A 26281-nucleotide genomic window follows, 5' to 3' on the forward strand; every position below is an offset into this window, starting at 1 on the left:
CAACGTGCCATCGGAGACTGACAAAAAAAGAAGTGAATAATCATGATGATGTACATGGAGTTCCTAAATCAATGAAGAATTAGCTGATGCCATTCTTCAGTGTACAAAACTGCACTCATATACCTGCTCACAGGTGGAACATCTAAGGAAAAGTCAAAATTCCTCTCTGGGGACACCACCGACCAGTGCAGAATCACCTGAAGAAATTAAAACACCCAAGCCCGTGGACTCCTTGCAAGTACCTCCTATCGTGATAGCCAAACCCTCAAGGGCACATGTCGCACGTCACTGCAAAACAATGCATTGGTTCTCCTCCCCTGGTTAACTTGGTGACCCCTCCAGGCTTGCACACTGATTTCCTGGGTCCTGCTAGGTGTTTGGTCCCGTCCTTTCAAATCCTGAAGAAAGGCTCACTAGCAGATGCATCCTTGTACATCACACCAGGTGTGAGGCTGAAAGAGGAGTGGCAGAAACGTGCACCACCCTGCAGTGAGTCCATATTTAGAAAAGCTGCTGTGGGCTCAAGCATTTCACCTGGAAAGTTTTGTCCCATTTCTCCACGAACTTCTCATTAGGCTTTGTCCATCAGAGAGAGACTTTTGCCATCAAAAGCACAGATAAAGAATAACAAGACATTACATCGCAATCAGCTTGTGACAGTTTGTGCTTTAAAAACATAGTGCGTCAAGCACATCAGAGATGCTAAATAAATATTTGTAGCTTTATTAAAAGTAATAACATGGTTTCTGAAGAACCAACCTCCATTTTGGGGGGAAAAAAAAAAAACCATATAAATTTCTTTCCCCTGACTGGATGGAACAATGAGAATCTACACATTAAATATGAACTCTGATTTGACTGCAGAGTTTGCCAAAAAAGGAGAAAACAAAGAAGAACATTGCCACAGAAGCAACGGCACTTAGTAGTGCGTTGAAGGTTTAACTTTTTCCACCGCGGTATGAACTGGTTCCTACACCTGTTAGGCACCAGAGTGCAATCACTCAAATAGGAAGTGAACTCTCTTCCACTTTGGGAAAGGTACGATCATAATTTTATCTGAAAATCAGTAACATATTTCAGGGAGACGGCCCTCTTCTTCAGCTTGTCTCAAAGTAATGTGGGAGTAAATGCCAGGGGGCCTCATCATATAACCTCAACATGGCATTGTCACGTGCAAGTGTATTCCTCCCACATCTGCAGTAGTTGCTTCCTACTATTTTATGTTTCTACAGAGTAGTGATGCCCCTGGGAGGACAAAGATGAGAATATGCAGGGATAAAGATCACAAAACTTACACTAAAAAGGGATGGTCCTCTATATCATATGAAAAACCCCTTATCAAAAGGCAGTGAGCTCACGGACGAAAAAATGCTTTATACATTCATAATTTTCCCGTCTCACAACAGCAAAGGTTTCCAAAGACAAGACTCAGTAGTGAAGGCCACACTTTTTTTTTTTTTTTTTTTTTTGCATTAGTTCGATATGTTGAAAATCAGAACCTTTGAAGCATCTTGTAAATGGGAGAAATGGAACTGGACCTGGCTGGGCGTGGGGGTGGGGCGTGCTGGAAGGGATCCAAACGAACGTGTGACTCAGCTATTGACGTGGACAGCAGGGGAGTTGGTGGGAAATGTTACAGCAGACCTGACCTCTCTACCAACGGTCTGTCAAGAACACAGTACAAGGATCAAAAAACAAAAACCAAAAACCCTAAAACAAAACTAAAACCAAAAATGAACTGCAACTTTGCCAGCTTGTAAACAAGGAAAAGCATTTCACAGATTCAAAGTTCAAGGGAAGTAAACGTCTTTAAATTATTTTTGTCAGTTCAACCCTGATTTAAAAAGTATGGCTAGCAGAAATAAGGAAGCACAGCCGTTGACATCCTGAGCGAGCAGATGTCTTCTGAGAAGCAGCACTTCCAAGCCTCTTCTCAAGATGCCACGCCGAGGAGACACCTTCTCTCACTTGTCTCTTTTCCACAGTCCTGGAATATCGATTGCTTGCCATGCTGGTGTGGACAGTCCTGGCTGCTATAGATTTAGACGTGGGGAGACTGGAGGCGGGTAGGCGAATTCTCGGAGGATGCTCCGGGCCACTTCCACATTATTCTGGGCTATCTCTAAGGCTCTCTTCACTTCTTCAAAGGCATAACCCTCTCCCATGAGTTTTGCAATTTTTGCATCAACATTTTCCAATGCTGCCTCGGGCCCGTGGGGTTTTCTGTGGTGGATTTCTGGTGCAGTCCTGCGTGGTCGTGGTTTAGGAGGTCTGGCTGGTGCTTGTGAACCATCTGTGTAGATTTTGAAAAAGATCATGTAAATAACGGGCTAAAAATAAAGACACCGTATCAGTTTGATCTCATTTTATATGAAAACCCTATTTTTCATTATCTCCATAAATAAACTTGCCCTCCTATTTGAACATTAAAAAAAACTGAGTGAGAATGTGTTGGAAGTTTGAGAAATTAATACAAATTTACTCCCAATGCCACATGTTATTCTTTAAGCCATATGAAGTAACAGGTAGAGAAGGGAAAAAAAATTGAAAATGAAAGGCTTTCATTATGGGGACACTAGCTTATTCTTTCCTACTATGGTGGAGGATCTTTCTTGGGAACTTTCTACCAGAGGAAACTGTTACAAGGTTGTCGATATTCCTGGAAGCACATCCCCAGCAGGTCCTCCATCCCACCCAGGCCACAGAACAACTACTTTGAGCAATAGGCTTTGTAGTGTCTCTGCCCGTCTGACTTTTCAAGTTAATAATGCTGTCACCTGATGCTGGGGTGGGGAGAAAAATAGTATATGCTTCGAGTCTACTGTTAGTTAATAGGCTGAGCAGAAGTAAACTCACTGCTTTGCTCAAATACTTTACCCAGATTCCAAATGTAGGAAGTTTTGCTAGAGAAAAAGCAAAGCCAGCAAAAACATGAGCAACGGAGATTCGGACTCCAGATCAGTCCCCTGATAAGTTTCTCAAAGTTAAATCAAAAGACATTGGTGCCTATGAATGGGGAGTAATCTTACTAAGAGAAAGAATTAGAGACCACCGCCCCTCACAGACCCCAGGGCATGAGCTGGTAACTTGAGAAGGCACTTTTATATCATGGATGTCCATATCTATATTTGGTACTGTTTTTCAAAAGTCTAAATTAAAAAAAAGATTAAAATAAAAATTACCAAATTTATGGCATGCAACACATTTATGGATTTAAGACTATTTAGACATCGACACTTCCTTAATATCTTTCCCAGACCACTGACAAATGCCAAATGATAAATCCAAGGACATAGTTAAGTAGATGAGGAAGTGAGGCTACAATCCAAATGCCTTGTGACTCTTGTCCCCATCCTTGCCCTCCTGGTCTCTGCTGCTTTGCCAACTTTCCCAATAACTTCATGAGAAATTGTAAGCTGATATTTTCAATAATAATCAAATCTAAATCAAAAAATTATCTAATACATTCTTTTATATTTTTCTCATAAGTCTTTTTCCATGAGAAGGTAACTTGTCAAAAACATCCTCTTCACAATTCCAGCAGTATAGTAGTATAACATACATACATGAAAGCCTCCAATATGAACATATTTGGTTCCACACCAAATTGGATGACAGTCTTATTTTTAATCTTTACTTTCTTAAGAATACTGCCCAGTTTGGAAAAATATAGCTATAGATAAAGCTTATTAAATTATGCTCATATACAAGAACACATTAATTTCTGGTTCTTGCTCAAGTCTGTATATACTGTACCTTGCATCTATAAGTAAACATCTCAAGTTACTATGGTCTGCTAAACTGCATTTCTTACTATGTTTTCAGGTCCCATTTATTTTCTATTAAGTATTTCCATTATGTCATGCAGAGCTGGACAATAAATTTTACTTTGCTTCTAATCATTTCCATCTAAACTGTTAGAAATTCTAGCAAGCTATCCTTTAATCAATCACCACAGAAGTCATACATTGAAATCTTGTCTGCTCTGATTTACTTTTTGGTGAGAAAAAGTACCTACACTTAAATGCAAGTCTAAATTCCCCGTTTTCTACAGGTAAGGCTCAAAGAGTTTTTCTAATACTTTTATTTTGCTTTTGTCCAGAATACTGAGAAGGGCAGATGAATGCCAAGCATCACTGAAAAATATGCTCCTAGAATGGGAAGGATACTATGGTAGCCAGAGACACATCTAATAGTATAATTGGCAATGAAGTTTTAAGATTTAGAACTTTTAAATGTAATAAGGATATGTATTTTTAATTGAAGTATAGTTGACATACAATATATTTGTTTCAAGTGTACAGCAGTGATTTAACATGTATATACATGTTACCATCTGTCACCATACAAAGTTTTTAAAGTATCACCGACTATATTTCCTATGCTGTCCTGATGTTCTAACTGGAAGTCTGCACCTCTTGATCCCCTTCAGCTATTTTGCCCATTCTCCGAACTCCACACAACCACCAGTTCTCTGTATTTATGAGTCTTTCTCTGTTCTTTTCATTTGTTTTTTTTAGATTGCACATACAAGTGAAATCATATGGTATTTGTCTGACTTATTTCACTTAACATAATACCCTCTAGGTCCATCCACGTTGTTGCAAATGGCAAGATGTCACTTTTTATGGCTAATATTCCAGTGTGTGTCTCTGTGTGCGTATATACATCTTTATCCATTCATCTATTGAGGGGCACTTACATGGCTTCCACTTCTTGGCTACTGTAAATAATGCTGCAATGAACTTAGAAGTGCATATATATTTTCACATTAGTGTTTTTGTTTACCAGAGTCTTATAGTTTTCAGAGTACAGGTCTTTCACCTCCTTGGATGAGTTTATTCAGGCATTTTATTATTTTATTTTATTTTTGGGGGGGGCTTTTTTTTGGCATTTTATTCTTTTTGATTCAGTTGCAAATGGAACTGTTTTCTTAATTTCTCTAATAGTCCATTATTAGTATACAGAAATACAACAGATTTCTATATATTAATTTTGTATCCTGCAATTTTACTGAATTTATTTATCCTAATAGTGTTTTGGTAGAGTCTTTAGAGTTTTCTATATATGGTATCATGTCATCTGCAAATAGTGACAGTTTTACTTCTTCCATATGAATTTGGATGCCTTTTGTTTCTTGTCTGATTGTGGTGACTAAGACTTTTGGTACTATGTTGAATAAAAGTTGTGAGGGCGAGGATTCTTGTCTTGTTCCTAATCCTAGAGGGAAACCTTTTCACTGTTGAGTGTGATGTTAACTGTGAGCCTGTCATATACAGCTTCACGATGTTAAGGTATATTCTCTACCCACTATGTTGAGAGTTTTTACCATATGAATAGATGTTGAATTTTGTCAAATAAGTTTTCTGCATCTATTGAGATGATCATATGATTTTATCCTTCATTTTGTTAATGTGCATCACACTGAATTGCAGATGCTGAATCATCCTTGTACCCCTGGAGTAAATTCCACTTGATTGGGGTGAATGATCCTTTTAACCTTATTTTTGAATGTTGTTTGCTAATGTTTTGTTGAGGATTTTTGCATCTATGTTCTTCTGGGATATTGGCCTGTAATTTTATTTTTAGTAATATCTTTTGTCTGATTTTGCTATCAAAGTAATGCTGGTATTGTAGAATGAGTCTGGAAATGTTCCTTTTCAATTTTTTGGAATATTTTGAGAAGGGTAGGTATTAATGCTCTTTAAATGTTTGGTAGAATTCACTCATGAATCCTTCTCGGCCTGAATTTGTGTTTCCTGGGAGTTTTTAAATCACCACTTCATTACTAGTAATTTGTTCATATTATCTATTTCTTTCTGATTCAGTCTTGGAGGATTGTGTTTCTAGGGACTTAGCAATGATTTCTTTTAGGTTGTGCAAATTGTTGGCAAATAATATTTTGTAGTAGCCTTTTATAATCCTTTGTATTTCTCAGTTGTAACTTTTCCTCATTCATTTCTGATTTCATTTGAATCCTCTCTTTCTCTTGATTAGTCTGGATAAAGGTTTATCAGTTTTGTTTCTCTAAGAACCAGCTCCTAGCTTTGTTGATCTTTTTTACTTTTTTTTTTTTTTCCAGTCTCTCTTTCATTTATTTCCACTCTGATCTTTGTTATTTCTTTCCTTCTTCTAACTTTGGGCTTTATTCTTCTTTCTAGTTCTTTAGGTATAAAGTTAAATAGTTTGAGATTTCTGTTGTTTCTTGGGGTAGGCCTGTATGACTATAATCTTCCCTGTTAGAAGTATTTTTGCTGCTTCCCACAGATTTTGGAAATTTGTGTTTCCATTGGTATTTTTTTATTCCTCTTCAATTTCTCCATTGACCCACTTCTTGTTTAGCAGAATGTTGTTTAGTCTCCATGTGTTTGTGTTTCTTCCAGTTCCTGTAATTGATTTCTAAATTGATACTGCTGTGGTCAGAAAAGATGCTTGATGTAATTTCAATCTTCTTAAATTTATTGAGAGTTGTTTTATGGCCTAACGTGATCTATCCTGGAGAAAGTTCCATGTGCACTTAAAAAGAAGGTATACTTGCTGTTTGGGGATGGAATATTTTGGATAAATCTTAGTTAATTTGGTGTAATATGTTGTTCAATGATACTGTTTCCTTATTGATTTTCTGCATGAATTATCTATCCATTGATGTAAGTGGGGTATTAAAATTTCCTGCTATGATTTCATTAGTGTCAATTTCTTCCTTTATGTCTATTAATATTTATGTTTTTAAATGTTTCTATGTTAGGTACTTAGGTATTTACAATTGTTATATCCTTTTGTTAGACTGATCCTTTTATCCTTACATAATGCCCTCTTTTACATCTTTTGTGTCTGATGTCCGCTTTTTTTTTTTTTTTGTCATTTTCATGGAATATCTTTCTCCATGCCTTTACTTTCAGTTTGCATGTGTCTTTAAGGTGTGAAATGTCTTGTAGGTAGCATACAGATGGATCCTTTTTATCCATTCATTTGCCCTATGTCTTTTGGTTGAAGCATTTAGTCCACTTATATTTAAAGAAATTATAAGTATGTAGTTATTGCTATTTTGTTAATTGTTTTCTGGCTATTTTCATAGTTCTCTGTTCCTTTCTTTTGCTCTCTTTCCTTGTGATTTGCTTGGGTTTCCTTCTCTTTATTTTTTGAGTATGTATTATAGGTTTTTGGTTTGTGGTTAGCATGAGTTTCATATATAATTCCCTATTTATACAGCAGGTTATTTTGCTTGTCACTTAAGTTTGAACTCATTTTGAAAGCACATTTTTACCCTGCACCCCACAATTTATGTATTTGATGTTATCTTGCACATTTTTATTATGTGCATCCCTTAACTAATTATTGTAGATAGTTGATTTTACTACTTTTGTCTTCTAACCTTTGGAATAGTTTTATAAGTAATCTAGTTTTACTATATAAGGCCTTCTCCCCCCACTCCGCCCCCCACTTAAGTCCCTTTAACATTTCCTGTAAGGCTGGTTTAGTGGTGATGAACTCCTTTAACTTTTGTTTGTTTGAGAAACACTAACTCTCCTTCAATTCTGAATGATAATCTTGCTAGGTACAGTATTCTTGGTAGTAGGTGTGGTTTCCCTGGCCCCCTCCCCACCCCTCCCCCCCAGCACTTTGCATTTATCATGCACTACCTTCTGGCCTGCAAAGTTTCTGCTGAAAAATCAGCTGAAAGTCTTACAGGTGTTCCCTTGTACATAGCTAGTTGCTTTTAAGATTCTCTCGTTATCTTTAATTTTTGGCATTTTAATTATTATGTGTCTGTGCACGAACCTCTTTGGGTTCATCTTGTCTGGGGCTCCTCTGTGCTTCCTTGCCCCGAATGGGTTTTCTTTCCCAGGTTAGAGAAGTTTGCCGCTTTTATGTCTTCAAATAAGTAAGTTTTCTGCCCCTTTCTCTTCTCCTTCTGAGACCCTTATAATAAAAATGTTAGTATGCTTGATGTTGTCCAAGAGGTCCCTTAACCTGTCCTCATTTTTTCTTTTGCTGTTCAGCTTGGATGATTTCCACTATTTGGTCTTCGAGATTGCCGATCCACTCTTCTGCATCCTCTAAACTGTTGACTTCCTCTAGTGTATTTTTCAACTCAGTTACTGTATTTTTCAGCTCTGATTGGTTTTTATATTTTCTTTATTGACATTCTCACTATCTTCAAGACCATTTATTTGAACTCTTTATCAGATGGATTGCATATCTGTTTCATTTAGTTTCTCTTTTTTTTTTTCTCCCTCTGAGGTTTTGCCTTGTTCTTTCATTTGGAAATTCTTCCTCTGTCTCATTTTGTCTGACTCTGTGTTTGTTTCTATGTATCAGGTAGGTCAACTACATCTCCTGGTCTTGAAGGTAGTGGCCTTGTATAGAAGGTGTCCTGTAGGGCCCGGAAGTACACTCTCCCTTGGTCATCAGAACCAGGTGCTTCACCGATATTCCATGTGTGAGCTGTGTGTGTGGGGGGCTGGCTTCTACCCTCGTCCTCCAGGTGTGGAAGGGTAGGAACCACAGTAGAGGGACATCTGTAGGAGAGGGCAGGCTGGATCCATGGGGGAATGCCAGAGCGGGGTGAGCAATGCTAGGAAAGTAGATGGAGAGCATCCAAACTGGTGACCACCAGCATTGAGCTAGCTAGGCTGAAGGAGGGCAAGGAAAATGGTGTCTGCCAACACTTCCATTCCTGGAAAAAAGTTTCTACAGATCTCTGCCCCTCCTGCACATACCCTAAAATGGTCAATCTTCAGTAATGGCCCTGGTGCCTTTTCAAACTGCTGCCTTGGAGTAAGTTTATATACAGGCCCTTTAAGAGTGGAGTGGAGGCTTGATTTCCTATGGCCCTCTGGCTCTTCTGGAGTGAAGCTCCACTGATTTTCAAAGACATTATGGGGTTTCATATTCTTGATGCAGATCCCTAGGGTGTGGGGGATGATACCCAGTGTGGGGCTTGAACTGCTTACTCCTCAGGGAGGACCTCTGTACCTGTGATATCCCTCCTGCTTGTGGGTTGCTGTGCCAGGGGTTTGGTTCCCAGCCACATCTCCTCTCTGCCCCTTCTACCCTTCTCGGGGTGAAAGAGCTGTTCTGCTAGTCTTCAGGTAACTCTCAGAGTTGCTCTATATGTAGTTGCAGGCTTACTATGTCTGTGGGAGGAGGGGAGCTCAGGATCTACCTACTCCACCATCTTTTCTTTATCCTAAACATATGTATTTTTGATCCTGGTAAAGAACATTAAAACAAGGCAAAGAACATTAAAACAAGGCACCTTTCACCAGGAAAAACCCCAAGAAGCCTATCTGTTATGTAAGGTTGCTATAATTAATACTGGCAATGGTAGTTGCAGATGACTATTCTTTTTTTGAAAAAAAATTAGTAAACACAATTTAGGAAACCTAAGTTAGCAAGGAAAAACACACACACACACACACAGACTTGATGATTAAATCAACTCTAGAGTAGTGAAGGTATCTCTGATCCTGGAACTGGTATTATTTTGCATACAAAATACATCTGAAATATCAACTATGGAAAGTGATTCAAACAACCTTTGGAAAGAATCATGCTAGATTTTGAAGACTACTAAAAAAGACCTTCTTAAAGCAAAGATTTATTATCCTAATAGATATTTTCCCTTGAAATCCAAAGTCACATATCCCAGCTCATTTAATCCTAGTCCTCACTGCCTTAACTCAAAATTTATTTCCTCAAAAGAGTGCTGACCTCTCTTCAGAATTTTACAAATGCTTGGAATTTGAATTGTATCATGTATTTGAGCCTACAAATAGAAGTAAAACGGAATCTGTTGCAACGCAACTCTGGCCACTTGTTTATAAATTTCTACTTACTGATGAATATTCAAGTTTGGCATATCTTAATTTTTTGTTCAGTTGTTTTAATTGAATAGAGTAGCTCTGTACCAGGTAACTGACAGCTACAACTGAGACTTTTCTGGATGTAGATGAGGAACATCACTTATAGATGGGATTGGTTAGATACATTTCACTTTGGCAACTAAGATTTTGACCTTGAGCTAAGCCATTTACTTGTACAATTTTCACTCTCAATCTACTTTCCTATCTCATTTTTAGAAATATTATTTATCGCTTCTCAGTGAGGTAGTATGCAAATAATTAATGTAATGGTCTTTTCAGCACATATATTGAACATTAAAAATAAAGGACAATGCGGGGGAGGAGCAAGATGGTGGAGGAGTAGGAGACCAAAATTTCGTCTGGTCCCAGGAATTCAGCTAGATAGGTATCAAACCATTCTAAACACCTACGAACTCAACAGGAGATTGAAGAAAAGAATAGCAACAACTCTCTGAACAGAAAAGCAACCACTTTCTGGAAGGTAGGACGTGCGGAGAAGTGAATCTGAGGCGATATTCGGGAGGATAGACGGCGGAGGAGGAGGCCTCCGTCAGCCACTACTGGCAAGTGATAGAGCAGCGGAGCACAAAATTGGAACTTTTAGAAGTCGGCTCTGCTGAGGGACGTTGCTCCAGTGGCTAAGTGGGGGGTGGAACCCTCACTGGGACAGTGTGGTCTCAGGACCCTTGGGGTCACAGAAAGACTGGGGGTACCTGAGTGCGGCAGAGCTCCCAGGTATTGGAGTGAGGAAGCCAGCTGCAGAGACGGAGTCGAGGAGTGGGCTCTCAGCTCAGGGTTGCCATAAACCGTGATCTGCAGCACAGTCAGGCCACTGCTCCTCCAGTAGGGACCCAACAAGCGGCAGATCCAGGGAGATTCCCCTTCCTCCCCGGGAGGAGTGGTGCGGGAGCGCACGGCAGGGGTCTGCTGGGGTTGGAGACTCCACATGGTGTTGTGGGCCAGGGATAGAAATGCTTGGTCACAGGCTAGGTGAGCATGGAGTGCAGCCAGAGACCGGGGAGACGAGAGTGATTGACTACTTTTCTCTGGGGGCTCACTGAGGAGTGGGGCCCCGAGTTCTCGGCTCTTCTGGGGCAGAGATTGGGAGGCTGCCATTTTCACTCGTCCTCCAAAGCTGTATGGAAAGCTTGCAGGGAACAAAATCTCTGGAGAGCAAAGCTGAGCAGACTACTTAGTCCAGACCGGCAAGGGTGGGGCAATTCTGCCTCTGGCAAAGACATTTGAGAAACACTGCAACAAGCCCCTCCCCCAGAAGATCACCAAAAACAGCCAGCCAAGACCAAGTTTACCGATCAATGAGAACGGCAGAACTCCAGCGCTAGGGGAATACAGCACATAGAATTCGTGGCTTTTTTCCATGATTCTTTAGTCTTTCAAAGTTGATTTTTTTATTTTATTTTTTTTAATTTTTCTTTTTCCCTTTTTCAACCAACATCTTATAAATACTTTTAAAAAATCTTTATTTTTCATTTTCCCTTTTTCAACCAACATCTTATAAATACTTTTAAAAAATCTTTATTTTTCATTTTTAGAGTCATATTCTATTCCTTCATAGAGTTAACCTTATATAAGTTGTTCTCTCTTTAAAATTTTGGGAGGCACTTTCTTCTAACAGACCAAAATCTAGCATGTGGCAATGATCTATGCACCAGCATGATATTTTTTTTTCTTTTTCTTCTTTGTCCCCTTCTTTTCCCCCAGTTTCAGGTCTCTTCTGATTTATTTAGTGTATATTTTTCTGGGGTCGTTGTTACCCTGTTAGCATTTTGTTCTCTCATTCATCTATTGTCTTCTGGACAACATGACAAGATGGAAAATTCACCTCAAAAAAAAGAACAAGAGGCAGTCCTGACTGCCAGGGACCTAATCAATATGGACATTAGTAAGATGTCAGAACTAGAGTTCAGAATGATGATTTTAAAGATACTAGCTGGGCTTGAAAAAGCATGGAAGATATTACAGAAACCCTTTCTGGAGAAATAAAAGAACTAAAAATCTCACCAAGTCGAAATCAAAAAGGCTATTAATGAGGTGTAATAAAAAATGGAGGCTCTAACTGCTAGGATAAATGAGGCAGAAGAGGGAATTAGTGATATAGAAAACCAAATGATGGAAAATAAAGAAGCTGAGAAAAAGAGATAAACAACTACTGGATCACGAGGGCAGAATTCGAGAGATAAGTGACACCATAAGATGAAACAATATTAGAATAATTGGGATCCCAGAAGAAGAAGAAAGAGAGAGAGGGGCAGAAGGTACATTGGAGCAAATTATAGCAGAGAACTTCCCTAATTTGGGGAAGTAAACAGGCATCAAAATCCAGGAGGCACAGAGAAACCCCCTCAAAAATCAATAAAAATAGGTCAACACCCTGACATCCTGAAAGCAGCTCGGGAGACGAGATATGTAACCTACAATGGTAGAAACATTAGATTGGCAACAGACCTATCCACAGAGACCTGGCAGGCCAGAAAGGACTGGCATGATATATTCAGAGCACTAAATGAGAAAAATATGCAGCCAAGAATACTATATCCAGCTAGGCTGTCATTGAAAATTGAAGGAGAGATAAAAAGCTTCCAGGACAAACAAAAACTAAAGGAATTTGCAAACATGAAACCAGCCCTACAAGAAATACTGAAAGGGGTCCTCTAAGCAAAGATAGAGCCTAAAAGTAACATAGACCAGAAAGGAACACAGACAATACACAGTAACATTCACCTTACAGGCAATACAATGGTACTAAATTCATATTTTTCAATAGTAACCCTGAATGTAAATGGGCTAAATGCCCTAATCAAAAGACATAGGGTATCAGATTGGATAAAAAAACAAGACCCATCGATATGCTGTCTGCAAGAGACTCATTTTAGACCCAAAGACACCTCCAGATTTAAAGTGAGGGGGTGGAAAACCATTTACCATGCTAATGGACACCAAAAGAAAGCTGGGGTGGCAATCCTTATATCAGACAAATTAGATTGTAAACCAAACATTGTAATAAGAGATGAGGAAGGACACTATATCCTACTTAAAGGGTCTATCCAACAAGAAGATCTAACAATTGTAAATATCTATGCCCCTACCATGGGAGCAGCCAATTATATAAGCCAATTAATAACAAAAGCAAAGAAACACATCCACAACAATACAATAATAGTGGGGGACTTTAACACCCCCTTCAATGAAATGGACAGATCATCTAAGCAAAAGATGAACAAGGAAATAATGACTTTAAATGACACACTGGACCAAATGGACTTCACAGATATATTCAGAACATTCCATCCCAAAGCAACAGAATACACATTCTTCTCTAGTGCCCATGGAACATTCTCCAGAATAGATCACATCCTAGGTCATAAATCAGTTCTCAACCAGTAGCAAAAGATTGGGATCATTCCCTGCCTATTTTCAGACCACAATGCTTTGAAACTAGAACTCAGTCACAAGAGGAAAGTCGAAAAGAACTCAAATACATGGAGGCTAAAGAGCATCCTACTGAAGAATGAATGGGTCAATCAGGAAATTAAAGATGAATTTAAAAAATTCATGGAAACCAATGAAAATGAAAACACAACTGTTCAAAATCTTTGGGATGTAGCAAAGGCAGTCCTAAGAAGAAAGTATATAGCAATACAAGCCTTTCTCAAGAAACAAGAAAGGTCTCAAATACACAACCTAACCCTACACCTAAAGGAGCTGGAGAAAGAACAGCAAATAAAGCCTAAACCCAGCAGGAGAAGAGAAATAATAAAGATCAGAGCAGAAATCAATGAAATAGAAACCAAAAGAACAGTAGAACAGATCAACTAGGAGCTGGTTCTTTGAAAGAATTAACAAGAGTGATAAACCCCTGGCCAGACTTATTAAAAAGAAAAGAGAAATGACCCAAATAAATAAAATCATGAATGAAAGAAGAGAGATCACAACCAACACCAAAGAAATACAAACAATTATAAAAACATGAGCAACTATATGCCAGCAAATTAGATAATCTGGAAGAAATGGATGCATTCCTAAAGATATATCAACTACCATAACTGAACCAGGAAGAAATAGAAAACCTGAACAGACCTATAACCACTAAGGAAATTGAAGCAGTCATCAGAAATCTCCCAACAAACAAGAGCCCAGGGCCAGATGGCTTCCCAGAAGAATTCTACCAAACATCTAAAGAAGAATTAATACCTATTCTTCTGAAACTGTTCCAAAAAATAGAAATGGAAGGAAAACTTCCAAACTCGTTTTATGAGGCCACCATTACCTTGATCCCCAAACCAGACAAAGACCCCATCAAAAAGGAGAATTACAGACCAATATCCCTGATGAACATGGATGCAAAAATTCTCACCAAAATACTAGCCAATAGGATCCAACAGTACATTAAAAGGATTATTCACCACGACCAAGTGGGATTTATCCCTGGGCTGCAAGGTTGGTTCAACATCCGCAAATCAATCAATGTGATACAATACATTAATAAAAGAAAGAACAAGAACCATATGATCCTCTCAACAGATGCAGAAAAAGCATTTGACAAAGTACAGCATCCTTTCTTGATCAAAACTCTTCAGAGTATAGGCATAGAGGGTACATACCTCAATATCATAAAAGCCATCTATGCAAACCCACAGCGAATATCATTCTCAATGGGGAAAAACTGAGAGCTTTCCCCCTAAGGTCAGGAACACGACAGGGACGTCCACTATCACCACTGCTATTCAACACAGTATTAGAAGTCTTAGCCACAGCAATCAGACAACAAAAAGAAATAAAAGACATCTGAATCAGCCAAGAAGAAGTCAAACTCTCACTCTTTGCAGATGATATGATACTTTATGTGGAAAACCCAAAGACTCCACCCAAAACTGCTAGAACTCATACAGCAATTCAGTAAAGTGGCAGGATATAAAATCAATGCACAGAAAACAGTGGCATTCCTATACATCAACAACAAGACAGAAGAAATTAAGGAGTCGATCCCATTTACAACTGCACCCAAGACCATAAGATACCTAGGAATAAATCTAACCAAAGAGGCAAAGAATCTGTACTCAGAAAACTATGAAATACTCATGAAAGAAATTGAGGAAGACACAAAGAAATGGAAAAACGTTCCATGCTCATGGATTGGAAGAACAAATATTGTTAAAATGTCTATGCTACCTAGAGCAATCTAAACATTTAATGCAATCCCTATCAAAATACCATCAACTTTTTTCAAAGAAATGGAACAAATAATCCTAAAATTTGTATGGAACCAGAAAAGACCCTGAATAGCCAGAGGAATGTTGAAAAAGAAAAGCAAAGCTGGTGGCATCACAATTCCAGACTTCAAGCTCTATTACAAAGCTGTCATCATCAAGACAGTATGGTACTGGCACAAAAACAGACACATAGATCAGTGGAACAGTATAGAGAGCAAAGAAATGGACCCTCAACTCTATGGTCAACTAATCTTCGACAAAGCAGGAAAGAATGTCCAGTGGAAAAAAGACAGTCTCTTCAACAAATGGTGTTGGGAAAATTGGACAGCCACATACAGAAGAATAAAACTGGACCATTTCCTTACACCACACACAAAAATAGACCCAAAATGGTTGAAAGACCTAAATGTGAGACAGGAGTCCATCAAAATCCTAAAGGAGAACACGGGCAGCAACCTCTTCGACCTCAGCCACAGCAACTTCTTCTGAGAAACATCGCCAAAGGCAAGGGAAGCAAGGGCAAAAATGAACTATTGGGACTTCATCAAGATAAAAAGCTTTTGCACAGCAAAAGAAACAGTCAACAAAACCAAAAGACAACCGACAGAATGGGAGAAGATATTTGCAAATGATGTATCAGATAAAGGGCTAGTATCCAAAATCTATAAAGAACTTAAACTCAACACCCAAAGAACAAATGATCCAGTCAAGAAATGGGCAGAAGACATGAACAGACATTTTTCCAAAGACATCCAAATGGCCAACAGACACGTGAAAAAGTGCTCAACATCACTTGGCATCAAGGAAATCCAAATCAAAACCTCAATGAGATACCACCTCACACCAGTCAGTATGGCTAAAATTAACAAGTCAGGAAATGACAGATGTTGGCAGGGATGCGGAGAAAGGGGAACCCTCCTACACTGTTTGCAGGAATGCAAGCTGGTGCAGACACTCTGGAAAACAGTATGGAGGTTCCTCAACAAGTTGAAAATAGAGCTGCCCTACAACCCAGTAATTGCATTACTGGGTATTTACCCCAAAGATACAAATGTAGGGATCCGAAGGGGTATGTGCACCCCAATGTTTACAGCAGCAATGTCCACAATAGCCAAACTATGGAAAAAGCTAAGATGTCCATCGACAGATGGATGGATAAAGATGTGGTAGATATATACAATGGAATATTATGCAGCTATCAAAAGGAATGAAATCTTGCCATTTGCAATGACGTGGATGGAGCTGGAGGGTATTATGCTCAGTGAAATAAGTCAATCAGAGAAAAGCATGTAGCATATGATCTCACTGATATGAGGAATTCTTAATCTCAGGAAACAAACTGAGGATTGCTGGAGTGGTGGGGGGTGGGAGGGATGGGGTGTCTGGGTGATAGACATTGGGGATGGTATGTGCTATGGTGAGCGCTGTGAATTGTGTAAGACTGTTGAATCACAGACCTGTGCCTCTGAAACAAATAATACATTATATATTAAAAAAAAAAAAAGCAGGAAGGGAAAAATGAAGGGGCAAAATCGGAGGGGGAGACGAACCATGAGAGACCATGGACTCTGAGAAACAAACTGAGGGTTCTAGAGGGGAGGGGTATGGGGGTATGGGTTAGCCTGGTGATGGGTATTAAAGAGGGCATGTACTGAATGGAGCACTGGGTGTTATACACAAACAATGAATCATGGAACACTACATCAAAAACTAATGAGGTAATGTATGGTGATTAACATAACATAATAAAATAAAAATAAATTTCAAGTTAGGGAAATTATGACAAATCCAAGGATCAAACAAACTTACTTGCTACCTCAAAAAAAAAAATAAAGGACAATGAATTCACATTTATGATAACTGCTATACTTAAATGCCATGAACAGTAATTACTACAAATTAAAAGTAATGTCAGAAGTGTGGAAGAGGAAAAAACATGGAATCCGTTGTGAGTGCTAATTCCATAGAAAGCTTTTAAGCAACATCTTAATAAGGAAGATCTGTTACAACCTGAACTAAGAGTAGAAACTATTTTAAAAAAGTGGGGGTAGGGGCTCAGTTGGTTAAGCATTCAACTCTTGATTTTAGCTAAGGTCATGACTCAGGGTTGTGAGATCAAGCCCTGCATCCGGCTCTATGCTGGGTGTAGAGCTTGCCTAAGATTCTCTCCCACTCTCTCTCAAAGGATTCCTTTTTTTTTAGTTAAAAAAAGGGGAGGAGGAGATCATTTTCATGTTCATCATTAGAGCAAACTGCTTAAAACTAATCTTTCTTTCTACATATCCATTCCCAAAGCTTATAGACAGCCTTCACTTTACAGCTTGTTCTTTTTCACCATGTCTGAAAGAGACACCAGGTCCTTTTTCCCTTTAGAATGGGTGAGTAATAGAAAGGAGCAATGAAACAGAAGATGAAACTATCTGATAGTTCCCCAAAAGTTATTATACCTTTTTTTTTTTTAAAGATTTTTTTATTTATTTATTTGAGACAGAGAGAATGAGAGACAGAGAGCATGAGAGGGAGGAGGGTCAGAGGGAGAAGCAGACTCCCTGCCGAGCAGGGAGCCCGATGCGGGACTCGATCCCGGGACTCTAGGATCATGACCTGAGCCGAAGGCAGTCGCTTAACCAACTGAGCCACCCAGGCACCCAGTTATTATACTTTTGGAGTACATTGGAATTACTATGAATCTTACCAACTCTATGGAAATTTCTGTACCTGAATAAATGACCTTTCAATATCTTCTTAAGGATGACATGTGTTTATTCTAGTGCTGCTGCCCATGCTCACTGTATTTTTGAGCTATGAGCAATGGCAATGGCATCAAAATAAGTGCAAGAATACATGGAGCCATAGGATATAAATAGCACATCTTCTTGGAGCACCAATTTTACTCAAGGATTACAGATTTACCAAGGAGGAAAATGTAAAATTTGCACAAGTTTTTAAGATAAAACAGACTTGCAACACACTGGGGCTTTAACCAAAAGTGGACAATCAGGAAATTGATTCAGAGTTAACTCCTTGGTGGGCTGAAAGATTTGAGAAGCGGTGGTTTAAGGTTAAACCTTGATTCAATTTTCATTATCTGAGCATATAAAAGAGCAAAGCGATACTGAGAAAAGTCCTGGATGGCACAGGAATAATCCTGATGAACACATGGTTAGAATAATACCTTAAATGGTTACTCCAGGTGGTGCATTCTAAATGAGGGCAGTATCCTCAGGAGGATGAAAATTGGTCCTTGAGGGACGAGAAAAGGTCTTAGATGCTAAAAAAGGTACACAGAAATAGAGAGTATATCTGTGGTATTAAACTGTCATTGCAGGAGGGCAGGAGTGATTACAGAAAAAACAAAGGTCTAAAAGGGTCCTTAGGCAGATTATAATTTAAAAAAGCAAACAAAAGGCAAGCTACACTGCTGTCACTCACATTTCTCAGGGTTGATGGGGCTACCCTTCGAAAGGGGCTACCAACTATTTCACTGCAAGAGGTCCTTATTTATTACTCCCTTCATTGTCTAAACTTTGGTGTTTTTTTTAAATACATATTTTGAAAGATGTATCTAATAAGCAAATGTCATCACACAGATGAATCTATTTCCTATTTGTCATATTAAGCCTTATTTAACAATAGCTATAACACCAAGTTTCTATATTTCTAGACCAAAGCAGAGGCATTTAATTCATTAGTTTTCTTGCAAATAAAGTTAGGGTTTCTGTTAGACTTCTAAAATATTTGTGACAGCACATAAAAATGATGGACCATCATACAATAATTTAAAATGACACTTATTTTAAAACTTAATGATGTGGTGAGTTACTTATGAAACTATGTTAAATGGAATTGAGACAGAATTGACATACTGAGTATGATCTCAATGTTGTGAACATGTACACAGACAAACATTAGAAGGAAGTGCGCCAACATGGCAACAATGTTCCTGATTGATGATGGGTTAGAAGTGACTTCTCTTTGTTTTTGCATTTTATTCTCCAATGTGCATGTACTACTTTCATAATTAGAAAAAAAACAAATCGCCTCAGATCCCCTCTGCTAGCTTTACAGGTCTAAGCTGCTCAAAGATCTAATATGGAGAAATAGAATGATTTTGCTGATATAAAAAGTATAGAAAGCACAGAGTGGGTGGCTTCCTAAGATCATGTGAAACATGACCAGAATCTAGGTTTCGAAATCTCTAGTACAATTTCTAATACTCTCTTCCATCCCTCTGTCGTCCTTACTATTCCTTTGCTTCTATCAGACTTTATCCACTGGGCATCTCTAAACTCTGTTTAACAATCATTGTTATATGCATGTGTGATTTTTTTAAACTTAATTTTGGCTTAGCTACTGGCAGGATAACAACAAACTCTGCTAACAACAACAATAAAAATGCACACATAGCTTACTGATAAAACACAGAATTCATATCCTAATATACGGATACTTACTAGCTGTGAGACCCTGGGTAATTTACTTTCTTCTATAAATTGACATTAATACTATTTCAGATTGGTTGTGAGGAATAAAATTTTGTCTATATTTATAATATCCAATAAATGATATATATACATACATATATAATTACATAGTTATACATATAAATGTTATATATATTGAATTATCTCCTGTTTATACATATACTATATTTAAAATTCTTAGCTTAACATTTGGCCCACAGTAACTGCCTAACAAATTTAGAAATTAATTATTATGTACAATCTGAGACATCATCTCTAAGTTAGAGTTACTACTTCATGGATAGTATTTGAGATAGATATCGAGTCTTACTTGAGTTACTACTTCACGGATAATTTACTACTTCATGGATAATACTTGAGATAGACATCAAGACTCAGACTACTGATTTTCTCAACTATAACAATATCTGAGAATTAAAATAAAAATATAAATTTAACTGATCGAGGCATTAAAAAAATTTTAAATACATCATTATGACTCTGTTATTCTACTGGAAGTTAGATCAATTCTAGAACTCATTTATGCCACAAACTTCAATTGCTATTAGTATAGATACACTGATTTTATAAGGACATGTTTTAATATAGTTTTCACTAAATTACAAATAAAAATCTTCACATACACAGTGGTAGATAATTATGATAGTTAAGGCTAAAGTTATACAATTTTGTAAATACATCCAGATGATGGTTATAAGAGAACTATATTACTATTAAATTCGTAAGAAAAAAGGACCCTAGAAACTCTAGTTTGAAAACTAGAGCTGTGTGTAAAAGACATCTCAGGTAGTTGAATTGTGGTGAAACTCTTAACACTGCATTTTCCTTTGCTGAAACAAAACAAAATCTTATAAACACAATTTATCTTCAAACATCTTATCACTAATGACAATACACAATTCCAACCCTTGACTGAAGTGAAGCCACGATTTTCAACTGAGATTTTAAGAATATTCTATAGATCAATAGACGATCTATAGAGATCTCTATAGAATATTTGGTCTTATATAAAATCATTCAATATTCTATTACTTTTCCTTTAAGCTAGTAAAAAAACTATATTGGAATTAGTTCCTTTTATGATGAGCCCTGCTTTATTTTGCTGGTGTATTTGGTAATAAGATCTTTTACCAGTTACAAACATATTTAACATAAGTCACGTGCTGAAATTCTAGTTTTTTTTACTGTTATTTTGAACTGCCTTCTAAATATCAAGAAATGAAAAAGCTTCCCATGAGCTAATTCTGCACTTCATCTGCACGAGCACAAACACATCATTATGACTTTGTTATTCTCTGGATTTTTAAAGAATGGTATTCAAACCATAGCACATTATATCTTAAAACAAGAGAACAGCAAACTGGAAAATTTATAAAAACTCACATGTAGCTGATAGAGACATGAACCCCATGTGAAGAAATGAGATTATTAGCAAAAAAAGTTTGCCCCACATACAGGTATATGTGAATTTAACAGTCTGGTAAAATCCACTTTTTTAAAAAAAATTCACTTATTTCTGATTAACTATTATGACATATCATTAAATATCAATTGTTACATCTAAGAATATTATATTTTGGGGGAGGAATAAAATATTTGGAAGGCTGTTGGTATATGTAGACATACATGCATACATTCTTTTTAGGTAAGATAAGGCAATATTTTTAAATCAATGAAAAAATATTTTTAAATTTTTAAAAAATCTTTTTCACAGAAAACTTATATATAAATCACTATCATTTATTTAGAACATTATGAAAGACAAGAGAAACTGAATTTGTAAGATACAAATTATACTGGAATCCTTAAAGGTCATTTTAAAAAGACCTTAATAAAAACACGTCACTGCAAAATAAAGGCTTTAAGAATCCTAAAGACACATGGCACCCAGTCTCCAGTTTTTAATGGACAGACCTAATCCAAAGAACAAGCCCAGCCTTCTCTTGGTGTGAAATAAACCAGTGGGCAACCTGTTAGTCCCGTGAACTGCATGTTAGCAAATATCTTGATGGAAAAAAGGATCTTATTTTCTGTGGTCCAACTGTGTTTGTAAAGAGAGTTCAGGGAGTAGGTTGAAATATCTGATGTTACAGCTAGCTGAGGCCCTCAGAGTAATAATCAAGACGATTTTTATCTCTCAGGTAAAAGCCAGTTCAGACTTCTGGTAAATGCCTATTTGGGGATATTTCAACAAGGTTGTGACTCAAAAGTTCTTCCTTGAAATTTCTAGTGTAATGCATATCAGAATTCCTACCATTTGAAATCATATGGAATGATGTTCCTCTGGGCTCTACAACACCCACATATTATGGAGCAAAACTGTAAAGAAGCTGTGTAAATACAGCCTTTTGGCCACAATTCTTCAAAAAACTTGAATATATGTTTCTTTTAATCTAGAATTGGTGGCAGTGAATAGATTATTTTAAATCAGTCATGGTACTTTCCTCAAAGTTGTATTTTAATGTTATTTCCTTAAGGGATTTGCTTCCTTCTCTTATGTAGAGGCTGTCAGATACTGTCACTCCTTCTTGAGTTTCACATTTTTTCATCTATCTGGAAATCTAGCCTTTCGATTGGAACTACAGTGTTTCAATGGCTATCCAGGGATATATCTGAAATCTTGAAAGGACTAGAAGTAAATAGGCAAGACAGCATGGACCAAAATTTGAATAGGTTAATAAAATTTTCTAACTTTCTGAGATCTCTTCAAATGTTAGAACATGTAAAACCATAGAGGGGCTTCTCCAATACATGTCATCAAGTACATAAGAACTACCGTGTTGATAATTCTCAAAGCAACTCATGAATTATCTTGATTCAGAGGTTACAGAATGGATGGCTGTCACTATCAAATCTTGAAAGAGGATAAGAATCTACATAGGAAAAATTTCTGATGTTTACAATTATGAGACAAAAATATTGCTCAAAAAAATAGGTGTGTTCAGTTCTGGTCCAAAATGGCAATGCAGGAAGACCCTGAACTCACTTCCTCCATGGACACACCAACCCTGCACCTATTTATAAAGCAATTCCTCCTGAAGAACTGAGGGCTGACTGACCAGCTTCTGCACAACAAAAGATAGACCACAGACAGAACAGCAAGAGAGATGGAGACACGGTCATGAAGGGAATCCCCACCACTGATGCTGTCAGCTGCCATGTGGAGGGATGGTTCCGAGGGACCATGAGCAGATCTGTCTGCCCTAGGGCACAGAAACAAAGCTGTGGTTTAAACTTCTTTTAAAAGAGCAACTAGAATATAAAGGGACTAGCCCTAGAACCCTACCAAACAATGGGGGAGCTGCTAAAACTCTCTCCAGGTTGGGCAGGCTGGTGAATACACCATTTCCATTCCCCCCCTCCACCTTGATCGAATGGATGGGAGCAGGGTCCAGGCATCCTGACTGGACTACCACCTCACTGAGCCCTGGGCCCTAGCCCACACCAGCCCTCACTGTCCCACCATGGCAGCCCCAGAGTGGTGCACCCTTGTCGGCACTCGCTGTGGCTCCAGCTGTTGCACTGAGGGGGCACAGGTGCACTGAAGCCTGGAACACTTCCCGTAACACTTTGGCTTCAGATGGTTTGCCAGGGTACCCCCCAATATGCAGCACCCTAGGAATCCCCAGTCCATGCCCATCTTGGTTTCAGCTGCCCTGCCAGGGCACCCACTGCATGGAGTGTCCTGGGCCCCTACAGCCTGTGTTGGCCTCAGCTCCAGTCAGCCCTCCAGGGCACCTCTTGCACTGAGCACCCCGTGACATCCTGGCTTGTACCCACTTCAGCTTCAGCTGCCAGGGCATTCTCTGCTTGGAGAGCCCTGGGATCACCCCAGCCCATGCACAGTTCAGCTTAGGGACCTCCCGCAGCCAGCCAAATCCACAGGCACACAGTTTGTACAAGGGAGGACTATACACAAGAGTGTTCCTTCAAGCTTAGGAGAAGTTGGGGTTCTACCTAATTCATAGACACAAAAGTCAAATGACAAGACAGAGGAACATGCTCCAAATGACAGAACAAGACAAAACCTGAGAGAAAGACCTAAATGAACTGTAGATTATCAGGCATATTGCTTAAGAATTTAAAGTCATGATCATAAAAATGATCACTGGTTTGTAGAGAAGAGCGGAAGAACTTAGAACTTCAACGAAGAGATAAAAAATATAAAAAAGAACCAACCAGAGCTGAATAGTACAATAGCTGAAATGAAAAATACACTAGAGGAGATTCACAGTAGTGAATGCAAGAATGAAATCATATCCTACATCTTTTCCAACCACATGTTATGAAACTAGAAATCAATCACAAGAAAAAAAAACTTGAAAAAGCACAAATACGTGGAGGCTAAACAACAAGCTACTAAACAACCAATGGGTCAACAAGTCAATGAGGAAATAAAATAGTACATGGAAACATGAAAGTGAAAACACAATGGTCTAAAATCTTTGGGATTTTATATAGAGAAAGTAGTTAGTTCTAAAGGGAAATTTATAGTGATACAGACCTATCTCAAGAAACAACAGAAATCTCAAGTAAACAACCTAAACTTATACCTAAAGGAACTAGAAAAAGAAGAACAAACAGAACCCAAGTTAGTAGAAGTAGGGAAAAAAAAGACCAGAGCATAAATAAATGAATTAGAGACTTAAAAAAAAAAAATCATTGCAAAAGATCAATGAAACCAAGAGCTGGTTCTTTGAAAAAACAGACAAAATTGATAAACCTTTAGCTGGATCATTAAGAAATAAAAACAAAAAATCAGAAACAAAATAGTAACAACTGAAGCCACAGAATACAAAGAATTATAAGAAACTACTACAAAAAATTATATGCTGACAAAGTAGACAAGCTAGAAGAAATGGATAAATTTCTAGAAACATCAGATCTTCTGAAACTAAATCAGGATGAAATAGAAAATCTGAACAGATCAATTACTAGTAATGAAATTGAACTGATAATCAAAAACCTCCCAACAGTAGTCCAGGACCAGATGGATTCACAGGTGAGTTCTACCAAATATTTAAAGAGTTAATACCTATTCTCCTCAAACTATTCCAATAAAATAATAAAATAAAATAAAATAAAAAAATAATAGAAGCTTCCAAATACATTCTGTAAGACCAGCATTACCCTGATAGCAAAACCACCAAGACAAAGACACCATAAGAAATGACACCACAGGTCATTATCCTTGATGAACATAGATGCCAAAATCTTCAAAATATTAGTAAATCACATTCAAAAATACATTAAAAGGATAATTCACCATGATCAAGTGGATTTATCCTAGAGATGCAGGGATGTTTTAATATTTGCAAATCAATCAACATGAAATACCACAACAACAGAACAGGATAAAAATCTTAATAGATACAGAAAAAGCATTGGACAAGATTCAACATCTGCTCAGGATAAAAACTCTCAACAAAATGGGGTTAGAGGGAACATATCTCAACATAATAAAGGGCATATGTGAAAAATACACAGCTAGCATCATAATGGTGAAAACCTGAGCTTTTCCCCTAATACCAGGAGGAAGACAAGATGTCAACCCTTGCCACTTTTATTCAACATAGTACTAGAAGTCTTAGCCACAGCAATCAGAGAAAAAAAAAAGAAAAGGCATCCAAACTGTTAAGGAAGAAGTAAAACTGTCACTATTTGCAGATGACATGATACCATATACAGAAAACCCTAAGGATTCCACAAAAAAAAAACTGCTAGAATAAATGAATTCAGTACAATTGCAGAATACAAAATTAATCCACAGAAATCAATTTCATTTCTATATACTAATAATGAAGTAGCAGAGAGAGAAATTAAGAAAATCTCATTTATAATTGCACCAAAAAGAACAAAATATCTAGGAATAAACCTAACCAAGGAAGTGAAAGATCTGTACTTTGAAAACTATAAGACACTGGTGAAAGAAACTGAAGATTACACAACCAAATGGAAAAATATTTCATGCTCATGGAGTGGTAGAATTAAAATGTCATACTACCAAAAGCAATCTACAGATTCAATGCAATCTCTATCAAAAGACACAAAGCATTTTTCACAGAACTAGAACAGATAGTACTAAAATGTGTATAGAACTACAAAAGACCACAAATAGCCAAAGCAATCTTGAAAAAGAAAAACATAACTGGAGTTATCGCAATCTTAGATTAAAGATATACTACAAAGCTGTAGTAATCAAAACACTATGGTACTGGTACAAAAACAGACACAACGGTCAATGGAACAGAACTGAGAGCCCAGAAATAAACTTGTGATTATATGGTCAATTTAGGTACAACAAAGGCAAGAAATGTGAAAAAGACAGTCTCTTTAACAAATGATGTTGGGAAAACCAGACAGCTATATGCAAGAGAATGAAACTGAACCATTTTTTTTTTTTTGAAACAACCACTTTCTTATACTATACACAAAAAGAAACTCAAAATGGATTAAAGACCTAAATGTGAGACCTGAAACCATAAAATTCCTAGAAGAAAACATAGGCAATAATTTCTCTGACATCAGCTTTAGCAACATTTTCCTAGATAGGTCTTCTCAAATAAATGATTGTGACTACACTGAAATAAAAAGCTTTTGCACCGTGAAGGAAACCATCAATAAACCCCCCAAAAGGTAACATACTGAACGGGAGAAGCTATTTGCAAATGATGTATTTGATTAGAGGTCAATATTCCAA

General features: G+C 37.6%; 1 protein-coding gene across 4 annotated transcripts in view; it reads right to left on the reverse strand.

Moving 5' to 3' along the window:
• Nucleotides 1-1961: 1961 nt before the first annotated feature.
• CBLB (Cbl proto-oncogene B) overlaps nt 1962-26281 on the reverse strand; it is a 222459-nt gene continuing 198139 nt past the window's right edge. For all 4 annotated transcript variants that reach the window (XM_021692313.1, XM_021692316.1, XM_021692315.1 and 1 more), the window contains one exon: nt 1962-2293. In XM_021692313.1, coding sequence (XP_021547988.1) covers nt 2034-2293 — 260 coding nt within the window. In that variant the 3' untranslated portion in view covers nt 1962-2033. The remainder of the gene's footprint in view (nt 2294-26281) is intronic.

The sequence above is a fragment of the Neomonachus schauinslandi genome, chromosome 1 (assembly GCF_002201575.2).
Source record: "Neomonachus schauinslandi chromosome 1, ASM220157v2, whole genome shotgun sequence".
NCBI classification, from domain to species: domain Eukaryota; kingdom Metazoa; phylum Chordata; class Mammalia; order Carnivora; family Phocidae; genus Neomonachus; species Neomonachus schauinslandi.